The following is a 15326-nucleotide window of genomic DNA, read 5'->3' on the forward strand; positions in this document are numbered from 1 at the left end:
TGCAGCGTCCCTTCGGCTCTTAGCTGCAACCTCTTTCATTCCCTTTTCCCTACCTCCCTTCATATTCTCTCTTTTCATCTGACTTTCTACCCTCTTTAACAATTGTTTCACAGTGCAGCTGTAAGGTTTTCCTCATGTTACATTTTTCAAACCTCCTTACTGTCAATTTCCCTTTCAGCGCTGAATGCCCTCTTCAGTCCCAGTGCTTGGCTTTTGGCCTAAATTCTTTATTCCATTTCCAATTCCTCAGCTCTTTCTTTCCCTTCCGGCTTTTCCCCTCAAAGAACGTTCAGTTTCGATGAAGCTCGCTTAGCAAACCTATTGGCCTTTATAGTACGACCCATATTAAACGACGGCACGATTTGCGTAAAAACAGACTTAGCAGCATCCCGAGACGTGTTTACGTAAAGAAACCCTTAGTGGCGTTTTCCTTTTTCCAAATAACTAAGACAATCATCCTGGTAAGTAACCTTCATAATTTTAGAGTTTTTGCTTTCACTAAAATAATTATTGTTCGCGCCTGGTACCAGTTTCTCAGATTCGTTTCTTTATAATAAACTAAGCGTATTTAAAAGGTAATAACATTTTACCAAACCATTCTGTTCTAGAGCAAACAGTTTATTAGAAACTGTATAAAGAATTAATTTGTAAAATATGGGTCCTATGTACCAATAAGTTTTTTATAACCTGTATTTTACCTCATTCACTAATTTACAAATTCCGTCCGTAGTTTACAATTTTCATTTCCGTAATAAACTGAAACGATAGCATTTAAAGAGACCCATTAACACAAATACCAATTCACATGATACATCCACATGAAGCATTCCATATCTAACGGCAGTCATGTTAAAATTCTCCACGCGTCTTTGATTACTGAGTTTGACTATTTTGCTCATTTATCTCCTACTCGGTGTCAAATTCACAAAATCACTAAGCCAATAGTATCCGTAATAGTTACTATCCTAAACAACCAGTCCTGATAATTATTAGTCTTTAAATTGGTTTCATGGATAGAATAGAATAGAGTATAGCATTTAAGCCTAAGAACAAGCGCTGGGACCTATGAGGTCATTCAGCGGTGAAAGGGAGATTGAGAGTGATAGGTTTGAAAGATGTAACAGGAGAAAAACCTCGCAGTTGCACTATGAAACAATTGATAGGAGAGGGTGGAAAGTGTGATATAAGAGAATACGAACGTAGGTACAGTAAAAGGAATGAAAGGGGTTGTAGCTAGGGGACGAAGGGACGCTGCAAAAAGCCTTCTTAAGTAATGCTTACAGTGCACCGCATGAGGTGCACTGACGGCGCTACCACCCTCCGGGGTTTCATGGATAGTTGTGAAAGTAAATGGTCATGACCCTATACTAGTGACGTATTAAATTGAATGGAATACGAAATTTGGGCAAAAAGCGAAGTGTTGGGACCTATGAGTTTATTCAGAATCGAAGTGACCTATTAAACGGAAATCGTTAAAACAAATTAAATGTTTTTGGTAAAAGAAACTTTGCATCTCAAAGCTTTATATGGTCAACCAGATTTGTTTGCCAAACAACCTCCTCTCTCCCCCCGCCCCCCCTTCTCTCAATCGAAAATGTCGCGTAATACTTTAACAAAAATTTAACTTCGGTATTTCAGAATCTTTTTATAATCTATAATTTAAAATTCTTTTCACCTGTGTTAAATCCCATATTTAACCATGTACCTTAACATCAATATTTCAGAATTTTTTTTATGTATAACTTAAAATTCTTTTCACCTGCATTAAATCCCATCTTTAGCCTCGTAGCTTAAGACCTTTGTCCGTAGAAGTGCAGCTGACCATCACATTATCGAATTTTCGGTATCAGGGCAACTGCCCGCGGGACAACTGTCCCCGGACAATTGCCTCCGGACAATTGCCCCCCCACCACAACTTCCCCCTGGATAATCGCCCCACTTTAGAGAAAGATCAGAAAAAACAACTTTGGGAGATTAATACTACTAAAACCAATAAAACTGTTTTATTTGTTATACTTTAAGAAGAATTATTCAATAAAACATGAATGTTAAAACTTATCCTTTAAGAATAATTATTCAATAATACATGAATGTCTGAAAATATATACTTAAAATTTTAAATTTGTAAGTTGTAAAAATATTGAAAATCAATTTTTTAAATTGCTAAAATTGTAAATTGTGTGATAATATATCTCAAAAAGTCCAATACATGGCGGTCTCAAAGTCTTGTACGATGTTATTTGATTGATGGTGACACTGGTTGGTGCCTGCCCCCTCTCCAACACTTCAAGAAATTTCCATATATTTGGATGGAAGGAAGTAATGCTAGCTTGCACGTGGATGCCATCCTTCCAATGAGCTGTTAGTAAGAGGTAAATCTCTAACAACACGATCATACATATTCCACACGCTAACAGGGAGACGCGACGTGGAGCTCGCGGGGTATGCCGACGTTTTCTGCCAATATATGGATCTTCGAAGTAGTCTATGATAGGATCAGCTTAAGGTGTCAGTCTCCTGCATTGTCTCAGATGCTTCAATCACTTTAGCTGGCAGAGCAAATGCCATGGGCTGGAGTCATAGGAATTTGCAGGGCAAAATTAAAGTCAGTTTGGTATTTACTTTGGAGGCCCTCATATCGCACCTTGCGGTATATGCTTTGTGATAAGTGGTAGAAACATCCCTTGATTCTTACGTTGGGTAAGACCTCTTTAACAGCACTCCTAGCAGCTTGTTCATAGTCTATAGAGTGGGCATAGGATTGAGTTGCTGGAGAATGTCTTGATAAGTTGCCCGTTGTTTGTTTGGTAGCAGAGAATAAACACAAGGAATAACTCTTTCCGAAGTAAAACAATGAATAGTGTCCAGTTGGTAAAACAGCTCGGGCACAACTTGAAACGTCCCATCACTAAACCAATTATTCGAAATCTTCAGTAGGCTGATGTTTGTAGATGTGGAAAACACAAGGATACGCTGCTCACTCGATCCACTGTCATAAAGCAGAAAATCTTCACCATCAGCTGTCAGTCAGGTGGGACGGAATGGGATGAGGGAAGAGACAGACAGCTTGTTTGTAGCGCCTTGTTGCATGCCGGATATGTCTCACAGGTGGTAGCTGAGTTGAGGCACCATTTGATATTGACCGAATTGTTTGAGTAATGATTTGCTGTGCGGTCTCTTGGGTGCTAATGGTTTTCTTCCATTTCCTGCCGTACAAATAAGACTTCTTGGTGGCATATGTCTGCAGCAAGGGTGTGATCATTTACATGGCCAGCTACTTCATTTCTACAAACTTTGATTTCGGCTTTACAGTTACTATGCTGACGTTTCTGACATTCATATAACATTACTTGCCAATTCTTTGTGCTTCACATAGATGTAACCATCATAAATAAGCTTCATCTTACCAGTTCACTTTGGACGGACTCCATGACGGGTGATATAATTTATTCTGTTTATTTGAGAGGTGTAGATTTAGATACACTGATCAGCTCAAGATTGAAATCTGACTAGACATTGGTTTGTTGCTACTTACTATCTTAATTTTTTTTATAAACATTTAACTAGACAGTAATTAAGCAATAAGTAAAAACTTCTTAGAGAATTGTTTATTTATGGATGAAAGTGCCTGTAACTATTTTCTAAATGACTGAGAACTAATATAGCTGTTTTTGAAACGTGTAAAGGGGGCCATTTGTCCAGGGGGCAGTTGTCCTATGGGGCAATTGTTAGGGAGCCAATTGTCCGGGGGTGGGGGTGGGCAATTGTCATGGGGGCTGTTGTCCGGGGGCCAGTGAATGGAAATAATTTTTATAGTAGCTCCATGAAACAAATTATTTGATATTTAGTTTTACCTTCTAATTACACATTGTTCTTAAGTAGTAAAATTACGTAATTTCATTTTTTTTACAATACAATTAACGGCGCTCTTGGTACTGTACATTTATTCATTAGTATGGCGTCAGATTTCGGCTCGTTGTCCCACAAATTAGCTAAGGGCATTTGAGCCGTCACAAACAATACCCAAACTCCATCTCCACTATAAGCGTTGAATAATTGGAATTTTCAACAGTTCCATGAGGGTGGCTTGCTTACGTTTAATATTTGATGCAGGCCTCTCACATGTGTATTCACTCACACGTGAATGCTGTTAAACAGTCTGGTATATTTCTATATTAAGTAGTTTTTTACCTTTAACATCTGTAATTATATGGATGGTAAACCAGATTCCACATACTTTTTTTTCCTATAAAGATACTGAGAAAGCAGTCAAGAACTGAAAACTAAAGTCCCATTATTTATTCATTAAAAAAATTATAATACACAGGCAAATCGTAGGTTTACAAATGCCGAATATCCGAGGAACCTAACTTATAAACCTATCACGATCTTAATGAAAAGCTCAGCATGGAAAATTTATAAATTAAATGAGCAGAAGCTTACACCTATGTTGTCGACATCCTGCATCCCTAGAATTATCAGCCCAACACTGAAAGGTTCGCAAATCCGCCCCGTGTTTACACGTTTTCTTGAATTCTGGTTCCTCCAGCAAGCTGTGACCTGTAACAGAAAAACGACAGCAGATAATGTTCTTCAGAAAATGTTCTTACGGCAGTTACTCGGCAACTCCGAAAATAGAACGTTAACTCTAATATTTCTTGAAATAGGTACGATATCTTTTACTTTAAGGATAATTAGCTAGTAAAAACCACAGTTACGCTACTCCAGTCAATGTCCAAAAAAGGTTATTACCCACTGAAAACTTGTACCCATCTGGAGTAACATGATCTCGGACATTTTATACCATAATTATGTATTAAGGCTGCATAACAAACATTTACACTTTACAATGCTGCTCTGCTTCTGACGCCATTTAAAGTTAAAAATTTTCAATACATGTAGAAACCACTCAAACAAAATTTGTATATTAATACTTAGAAAATGTACTATCCTGAAAATCGCCAAGATAAAAATTAAGATAACCCACATACTACGATCAAAGTCGTATTCTTAAAAAGATACCTTTTTAAGATAAAATAAAGCAACGAAGTTGTGCAATGTGAGCTCTTGTAAGGGAGTTAATGATTGCATCATATATCAGTTTTGCCACTAATCATTATCAAAGAGACTTAACAGCTCCTACCTCAGTAAACTGTATTTAAAAATATATATTGGTAGATGCATTAACTGCCTGATGACCTTCTAAACATTTCAGGTGCAATATAGCAAATACGATCAAACACCTGATTGCCATGGATAGCTTTGCGAACACTGACGTTCATTACAGCATAGCATTCACTAATTTAATGGGTACCAACTGCATCCAACTCCCATGATATCTTCACAACCTCATTATCTATGTTAATGCGCATTTCACATACTCGAAGCCTTGTTGATGGAAAACGTTGGAAACTCATGCCCAAAGTCACTGCCTGTGTCCATGAACAGTTTCACAACGCACGGTTCAAGGAAGCATCACAGTTCCTGCTTATGTTATGACCAGCCCCCAAAAAGGACTGCCCTTATTCAAGGATAGTATGAATGTTTCAGTGCCTTGTGATCATGAACAGCATCATAATCATTGCGCCGATAGTACCATTTACTCACTGTGTTCATGGATAGCCTAAAATACATTTGACAGGGTTCATGGAAAGTAAATTCATTGCCCACGTACATGTATGACATCACAAAACTATTGCCAGTATTCGTGGGTAACATCACAAAACTACTGTGTGTTCATGAGTAACATTACAAACTCATTGCCAGTATTCAAGATTAACTTTCAAACTCAACATACCAAGACCCCAGACCTGCACATAAATTCAATTTCTTTTAATTCTGAATATTGTCGTTTGATGGCATAAACACTCTTAATTTCCTCAAAACTGAGGGAGCTTCTGCAAACTTAACTGAGTGGAAGGTGGCCAAGCACATTTAAACACCTGATACCTATCTGAACTTACAAGAAAACTAAGCATTAGATTAAGCCTATGCTTACCACCTGAAAGTAAGTTTGATTAGTTGGCTTGTTCAAAACCACCCAAGAACCTGCATAGTAGGTCATACGACCTACTATGCAGAACACGGGGCTCCCCCACCCCTCCAGGAGCGTCGTCCCTGAAGGCTGAAGGATAAGGTGAAATTGTTCAAGAACAGTATATATAAATTAAAAAAGTAAATTACAAAATTAATATATATAAATTAAAAAGTAAATTACAAAATTAACGGAGTAAATTACAAAATTGATAAAGTAAATTTATGACAAATTAATAAAGTAAATTTACTACAAAAATTTAAAAAAGTAAATTTATGACAAATTAAAAAAGTAAATTTATGGAAAGTTAAAAAAGTAGATATATGAAAAATTAAAAAACAAAACTTAAGACAAATTGAAGTATATTTATGACAAATTAAAAAAAAGAATTGACAAAAAATGACAAAACTAAACTTGGTGGAAAAAATACCTCCTACATACCTGTTGCTAGAGAGAGCAGCTTTATCATGCGTGAAACTTTACCGTTAAAACAAAAATTCAGAGTTAAACTCGCACCAAAAACATCCTGGAAAAGACAAAGCTTTAGGGCTGTGCGTAGCTTTTGGGCGTTTACTCACGTTAGATTATGGGTAAATGCCCGCAGAAATAGTTATAATGACTGCCAAAGATTTGTACGAGACTAGACACGCAGCAAGATTCGAAAATCCCCATAACAAATTTTCAATATTAGCAATAATGTAGTCAAGTTCCAGTGTTACCTTGCAGAAGCCAAGGGTTTATTATAACTTGACAGACGAAGCGACTACAATCGATGGAAATCTCAAGGCCAACCGTAGTCTAGTCGCGTGATAAACGGTTTTTTCGTAAACACTTCACAACGGGACCAATCACGCTACGATAAATTAAGGAGAAACTGAATACGCCACTCCTGAGGAAAAATGATTACTTAGCAAACTCCTGTTAAACGTACACCGCCAAGAACGAAGTTACGACTGAAGGTTCAAATGCACATTGTCCGAACTCGAACGGTGTTGTCATTTGCCAAAGACTCTAAAGTCTTAGTAATGTCTTGCTTCTTGGAACATGACCGAATGCGATCTATGGATATCCTTGAAATCGATAATTTTGCAAGTATTATTTTTATTTCCTGCTCCTTTCTTTTACTTGTCTTTCACGGAAGTTTAAAATACAGCACATGATGAATAGATTTTCCTGAACGTAACTCGTAATTTCTTTCAGGGCTCACGAAATAATTTGTAGCATAAGCCTGTCGCATATTTCTTTTCATCAGTTTGATGAAATAACTTTTAATTCGCGTGGATATTTTTTCATAACGATATATAATGAAATATTCTATATATATGTATATACATACACACACATATATATACATACATATATATATATATATATATATATATATATATATATATATATATATATATATATATATATATATATATATATATATATGTGTATGTGTGTGTGTGGATACATTACATAAAACTTGCTACACTGTTATATGATTCGCAACCAAGTGCAAATGAATATAACTATAATAATTAAACCTACTTAGCCCTTGCATTACTGCTGTGAAACTGATACCCGAGTTTTTATGCAGGATATTTATATCTTTTTTGTTTATTATTGAGATATTCAGGCTACTATTTGTGGCTGCTGTGTTATCTCAGTCTAGGGGCTAACTGCCTCCTTCGAGTAAGCATTAAAAATCCCCGTTTTGCGAATTTGTTTAAAATATTTCTACTGATTTTTTGTTTTCCTTTTGTTCACGTACAAACGTTTCATTCTGCGACACACACACACACACACACATATATAAATATATATATATATATATATATATATATATATATATATATATATATATATATATATATATATATATGATATATATATATATATATATATATACATACTGTATATATATTGACTGAAAAAGACTCCTACTTCTACTTTTAACTTTCTTCATAATTTATGAGGTTGCCCCTTCCTTTGTAATCCCTGACCTCCTTAACTGTCTCCTATGGCTGGGCTTTACTACCCCTTTTGTGACTTCATCACTGTTTTGCCTGTGATATTCATTAAAGTCAAAGAATATGCCAGCCTATGTCGCCTTTGATATAAGTGTTTATTCTTCTAGGTAACGGTTGGAAGTTCTAGTTGAAGAGGGCCAAAGACCAAATACAGAACTACCAGAGAATAAGCAACACACCTAAGCAATACAAGGAAAAACAAATTTAAAAGAAAGCTCTACATAATATGTTTAATGAAAATAAAGACCTGTGCTCTCTCTCTCTCTCTCTCTCTCTCTCTCTCTCTCTCTCTCTCTCTCTCTCTTTATTCTATGCATACACACATACACATACACACTCACACACACACACACACACACACACATATATATATATATATATATATATATATATATATATATATATATATATATATATATATATATATATATATATTTAATATATATATGTATTTGCCATATTTCAGTAGTGTACAATCAAGCTTATGTACTCTCAAGAATAAACACAAAGGATAACTGCTGAAAGCAATTTAGGAATCACTTGTATTTGTAAAGGCCAAACGAGTATAAAACCAATGTTCGTATTTCAAGACGCGCTTAACAAACGAAGCAATACAAGCAGCCACCTGACCGCGTAACCTTCAAGGTGCTTGCTGTTCGGTTAGCCTGTCAAGCAGGCTATTCTTATGCAAAATGCGTGCAGGAGGAGACTAAGAATGCTGCTATGTTTCTTGACCGGTAACATGTAATTCAGCAAAGGTCATGAACATTATCAAGGTCATTCCTAAAGTGTGGGCTGGGGTGATCTCCGATTCAGTGTGCGTCTAGAAGTGTATATATTATTTTGTGCCGGATTTTTGGCTTAGGGTTTGATCTCTTTTTATATATCATGTTTATTACTTTTAATGCATTTTCCAAAACAAAATACGATATTTAGTTGGCTGAATGAGGCGATAAAAATTATATAGTATATTTTTTTTTGTGAACGCTTTTAATGTTGAAAACAAAACATGGTATCGGAAATTTGTGCTTGTACGTATTTACATACATACATGCATTACATACATATATACATACATACATACATATATATATATATATATGTATGTATATATATATATATATATGTATATATATATATATATATATATATATATATATATATATATATATATATATATATATATATATATATATAAATTTTGGCAGAGCTGTAGAGCTACTATTTTCATGTGGATGCAGGGGCGGGAGGGAGACCTTTGCTTGCAGCCTTAAAGAAAACGTCTGCTAAGCGAAAAGAACGTATGTGAACATAATGCATGATCATTTTCATTCCAACAGTAGGCTACAGCCAGACAAGCTGTAGCCAGTTATTTCTGAAGAAGAGCAAAAAAACACGAACGCAGAAAAGCGCAAGTGATCGGTTTTCTTTATGAAATAGCCAGCGTACTTGTTATTAAAGACTTTTCTTTTATTCAGGAACACCTGGATCGCGATGCACGCTTGTCTCGTCTTGTTGGTCATCGGGTGCGAAGCTGCCTCTCCGCTTAACAGCGGCACACTGCAGGTAAGTGGATTTTGTCCCTCATTAAAAAGCACAATTTCCTAATAGCTAATTAGAAAAATTATCTGTGAGTTATCACAAATTAGGGGAATTGTTTATCTTAATGCAAATCATAGACAGCACTGTAAACATTGTTATTTTGAAATTAAATGGCGTGAGAGGTTCTCATACACGAGAAAAACCAAAGGACACGCTAATGAGTTCGTCCCTACCCTTCAACTTGGAACAGGACCTTGAGAGGGGACGAACACCTCAGAATTCTTGATAGTAGAACATTCTTATTTAATCTTCAGTGCACAGTGCATCAAATCACGTATTAGAAGAAAACCACAATTTCACTTTGATTTGTAAATACACACAACATTGCAAATAATGGAATATGTGTGTGCTCAGTTCTCGGGTAATGTTTGTACCTATTTTATGTTTGTCTGTATATTTTTATCTCTCTGCGGTACGATTTTCATCTTGCAAAAAACTGTAATAGAGGCAGACACAGGAGACGAGAAGCAAGGCCGTGTTTCCTTTTTCCGGCGATAATGTTGTAGAAATGCACTCGCATGCAGAATATTCCGAGTATTCTCTCTCTCTCTCTCTCTCTCTCTCTCTCTCTCTCTCTCTCTCACTTCTATATATATATATATATATATATATATATATATATATATATATATATATATATATATATATATAAGAACAGCCTGGCGCTGCCCAGGAAAACTAAATGACAGTCGATCATTTACCTTAGAAAGGAAGTAAAACGTGGTGTGGTTTTGATTAGCCTAACGTGTTTATTTAAAACAATGAATTTTAGTCAGAATTATATATATATATATATATATATATATATATATATATATATATATATATATATATATATATATATAAATATGTATATAATATTATATATATATTATATGTACATTTTTATATATTATATGTACATTTTTCAGTGAATGACTCGCCGATATGTCTAATAATAATAATAATAATAATAATAATAATAAGAAGAAGAAGAAGAAGAAGAAGAAGAAGAAGAAGAAGAAGAAGAAGAAGGAAGAAGGAGGAGGAGGAGGAGGAGGAGGAGGAGGAGGAGGAGGAGGAGGAGGAGGTGGAGCAGGAGGAAGCGGCGAAAAGATAACACATCAATAGTTATAACGTGATGGTTTGGCAATGTTGGTGATAATCATAGCTTACATAGCACCAAAGAGCATCATTAATCTGGCCCTATACTGGAGACAGACAGACAGACAGACCTTGTGGAGGCCTTTATCTGAGGGTCTTCCAGGCGTGGCATCCATCTTATTCCGCTCCCGTGCACCCGCTGGTCAAAACCGCAAATGATACGTTTCTCATCCGCGGACTTCAGATTGTGAGCATAACGCCCTATGGAAGCAGCTTCACCACGGTTTCAGTATCATCTTTGTGACCGCAACGGAGGAACGCGTCCTCCTTTCTTGTTTACCAAGGCATCACTCGCTCGACTTCCTCTCAGGTCTCGCTGGGGCCCAAAGCTGCTTGCTCCAGACTACTCCCTGTCACTTGGCTTTGAGCCTATCGAACCAGTCATTTTGGCTTTTAAATGTTCCGTACCAGGATAAGACGGTCAAACTTTCTTCACAAACTCATGGAACAACACTACACCTAAATCAAGGGAAGGGAATTCAAAATTAGATCAGTTATTCACGAGGAGACGAATGATACAAAAATCTTGGGAATGGAAGAAGGAAGTGTGTCAGAGCTTTGTCGACTTTAAACAGGGATATGATAATATCCAAGTACTCTCCCTGTGGAACTCCATGTCGGCATTTGGTGGGCCACCAAAACTTATAAATCTTGTTTATATTTGCTAAAAATAAAGTAAAAGTTTTGTTCTAATAAGTAAACGACGATAGAATGTTTTGATGCGAAATTGGATTGACACAAGTTTGTCTATTGCTTCCCAAATAGTTCAGTAAAACGAATATTTGGAGCACTAGTTGAAGGGAAGTACTGAGAAATCCTGATCTTTGCAGCTGATGCCATAACAGGACAATTCTATTAAAAGAAACATCGAAGCAATGCGCCAGTCATTTAAGGTGTCGACTAGAGTATGATTTGAAATTAAGAAAATTAATTAAAAATAATGATGTTGAGAAGTGAAATTCGACACGTGCAGAAACATTGTAAAACTGAGGCACTTTACGTGATGTGTTTCAACAAAGTTATTGCTGCTATAAACAGGTTTTTTAATAAAAAAAAATCTGTTTCCATTAGGAATAACATTAAAAATAAACACTGTGCCAGTCAAATGACTTTATGTAAATATGAACTGACAGACAATGGTTTAGTTTCCAAACAAATAATACCAGCTTTGATATTCTTCTCTTTTTGGTAACTTTTCATAAAATTTTATATTGAAATAAAGAGAGCACACGAGTGCAGCGAAACCGTGTTATTCAGTTTTATGAAGATAGAGTAAACACAAGAACACGGTAATAGAAAGTAAATTCCCTAGAAAACACGGATGATGTAACAGTATTTTATTTATTTTTGTAGGCAGTTTATGAACGGTGAAATGACCGCTGCCAGAATAACATCTATTACCGAAATTGCGTGGTCGCTGAAGTTTATCTTTGCGGTTTACTGCTTACTGAAATTTTCTGTCTTGGAAATGTGCTGGTTAACAGACTTATTCTTTCCTCTCTCTCTCTCTCTCTCTCTCTCTCTCTCTCTCTCTCTCTCTCTCTCTCTCTCAGCAACAGGCAAAGACAAACAGCCTTGTATACACATAATCGCTAGACAAATTTCAGAAACTGACATCGATTAGAAAACGTTAAACCAAAGGCTCTGTGCAAAAGATCGGACACTTGGGTCACTGGAATGTTAAAGAGTTTCTGGAATACTAATAGGTTCCTCTCTTGTAGTCGTAGGTTTTGTCCCCACTGCTTTCGCTCAACGCTAGGTTTCATTGTCTTAATCACAAGAAGATGAAGATGAATATACAAATGCATTCCCAGGAATATGTGATTACTAAAAAGGGGATGTTGTTGAGGCATCTGTAATGCTATTCACTGATTTACGATTGCTTTATACTAGATGAGAGGAGTATTTTTGTATGTGTACCCATGAAATCATACGATCTTGTGAACATTTTGCCGAGAGACAAGTTACAAAAAATAAAAAAATAAAAAAATAACATAAAACAGAGACAAACGGCATCATCCCAAATTTGATAGGCCTCAACGGAAATTACTTATTTGCCTGTTATCCAAACGAAATACACCTGTGCCTGGCAATGCATAGACCTTTAATCTCTGTGCTTCCTGGTTAATGACAAAGTTTTCATATTTTTTTAGAATAAAATCAGAATGGTGTCATGGCCAGTAATGAATTTCTAAAACGTTTATAGAAATTTACTGATTTCCACAGTTACTTTTCCGCTAGCTCTTTCATAAATAAAATACATCTTTTTAATTTCATTGCATTTGAGTTACAAAGTTATAGAAATTCGCACTAATTGATGCAGAAATATTTTGTTGGTACCGTAAGGGGTTGAATTGTATGAAAATATATATTTCATAGTTTTTATCTTTTTTCTTCACAGTTCCTGCAGCACTTGGGCCTAAACACCGGAGGAATCATTCCTGACATTACTCTGGGAGAAAAGATACGCCAGGATGACTCTCCCATTTACTACATCAAACTTCCACCTGTTCCTTATTATTACGTCAACAACAACCTCTTTCAACAACAGTCAGACGCCACAACGTCTTACCCCTTCGAGAAGGTAAGAGAGAAAGACAGAGAAAGAGTTATGATATGCAGCCATAGCAATCAGTTTCCAGTGCGAAGATCATTTCGCGCATCTGTTACACTGTCAATTACTACAGCCTCTACAGTACATTGCATATACAGATGTTGGCTTGAAACACAATTTTTTATAGATGAAATGTCTTATGTTATTATTTGAGGCTTTCCATTTTCCTTACATTTCATTTCCGAGTTTCTCTGAACGTTCCTTGTGTTGCAGATCGCCATCGACTTCACCAGCAACGGACGGCCAGACCAAATTTACCACTGGAACAAACCTTCTACCTCATCTGACCTCTGGAGCCACTGGAAGACATCTTCTACGCAAGCCCCGACCACCACCACAACAACTACAACTACAACCACCCCTGCTCCAACTACCACAACGACCCCAAAACCCGTCAAGAAACCTTGGCTGACTTTGGACAAGTACTTCCCCTACAATGGCCGACCCTCCGGAATCTACATCTATAAGCCCAGGCCTTCCATCAACCCTAATAAGTTTAAGAATCGTTACTTTACGCACTTCAACTATTAGGCTGTCCTGAGTAAAGAGTACTTCCTCCCAAATTTTATCATACTCATTGGTAAGTGTAGTTGTCACTAATGCATTATACTGAATAAAAATTCTTCTAGAAAGTTCTTGAAGAATCCAGATGGCAGAAGACGGCAAGTCCTGCTGAAACCATCTACGATTTTCAGGCTACATTCATTTTTTATGGATTAATACTCAATAGCCATGCGTGGCTTGAAATTCGTAATTATATTTCCTTGAATGCACTCGAAAGTGAAAGGATGCAAATTATAAGTAATGTAACTGTTAACTGAAGAACCTTTTTCATATGTTCACTTGTTCACTTGCATAAAGAACAGATGAAATTCTGACGCGTGGAATTGGTAATGTTTTATTCCATTATTACAAAGTTGAGAAATATTTCTCAGTCTTCTTGAAATCAATATTTCATATTCAACCCTTTGTTTTCCTGGTTGAATGTCGCAGATGACGAGCACAAAATCAACAGTTTGTTGACTTTTTGTTGTGGATTTCAGTCTTGTATTATATTTGTAAATATGTTACTAACTTAACATGATAGTTTAGAATAATTTATTCAATCTTCCCTCGAGCTAACTGATAAAAATCAGACCATATTTATTAGCTCCTGTGCAATCCCTCTCTTCTTATTGCAATAATAGAAAGCTTTCTTATCATCTTTAGCATCCTCTCGAATGGACAGCTTTGACAAATACTCATTAGTATTTATGTTTTGTAAAACGAAGAGTTAATGTGCAAAATGTGATGTATTCTGTTATACAATCATACTTTTCGGCTAGATCACACTAATTCATTACAAAAGATAGCTCATTCGAGTGAATAGAAATTCATCCTATGCTCAGTATAATGTTTCCATTGAATGCAGATCGGTTAGAATAAACACGGATGCTTGTCTCCTACGTTAATTTCTCGATTAACAGGTGCATTTTGAACCAGGACTTAGATCTATTTGCGTCTTTCCTCGCGGATTTTCCTTTCCCTGGTTCCCTGTCACCGGGACGGTTCTGACTGTAGACTAGAAAGCTGTTGACTGTGATTGTTTTCATATAAATAAAAGAAAGGCTTTGTTAAGTGATTGTTTCTTATTTGTCCCTCATTCTTAATATTGTTTCCGAGCAGTTTGGCATGCTTAGAATTTGCCTAAGATTATAATGCTCTTACTCTTAAACTTACAAAATACAATCCATATGTATACATACATAATTATAAGAAGAAAAGAAATTAATTGAGAGGAAGTAAAAGAGACAATAAACACAATGATCGCGTTTAACTGATAAAAATTTATAACAGCTATTGTCATTAAAATGGAAATAAGAACTTCTGTTTCCATAGACCCTCTCAGGCTCTTAAGTAAAAAATAAATACAAAGATG

At 36.0% G+C, this 15326-nt stretch overlaps 1 protein-coding gene across 1 annotated transcript in view; it reads left to right on the forward strand.

The window, feature by feature from the left end:
- LOC136843005 (uncharacterized) overlaps nt 1-15025 on the forward strand; it is a 57234-nt gene extending 42209 nt beyond the window's left edge. Inside the window, exons 2-4 of the mRNA XM_067110996.1 lie at nt 9528-9615; nt 13196-13378; nt 13622-15025. Of these exons, the coding sequence (XP_066967097.1) occupies nt 9528-9615; nt 13196-13378; nt 13622-13939 (589 nt within the window). The 3' untranslated portion in view covers nt 13940-15025. The remainder of the gene's footprint in view (nt 1-9527; nt 9616-13195; nt 13379-13621) is intronic.
- Nucleotides 15026-15326: the final 301 nt, after the last annotated feature.

The sequence above is a fragment of the Macrobrachium rosenbergii genome, chromosome 10, assembly GCF_040412425.1.
Source record: "Macrobrachium rosenbergii isolate ZJJX-2024 chromosome 10, ASM4041242v1, whole genome shotgun sequence".
Lineage (NCBI taxonomy): Eukaryota > Metazoa > Arthropoda > Malacostraca > Decapoda > Palaemonidae > Macrobrachium > Macrobrachium rosenbergii.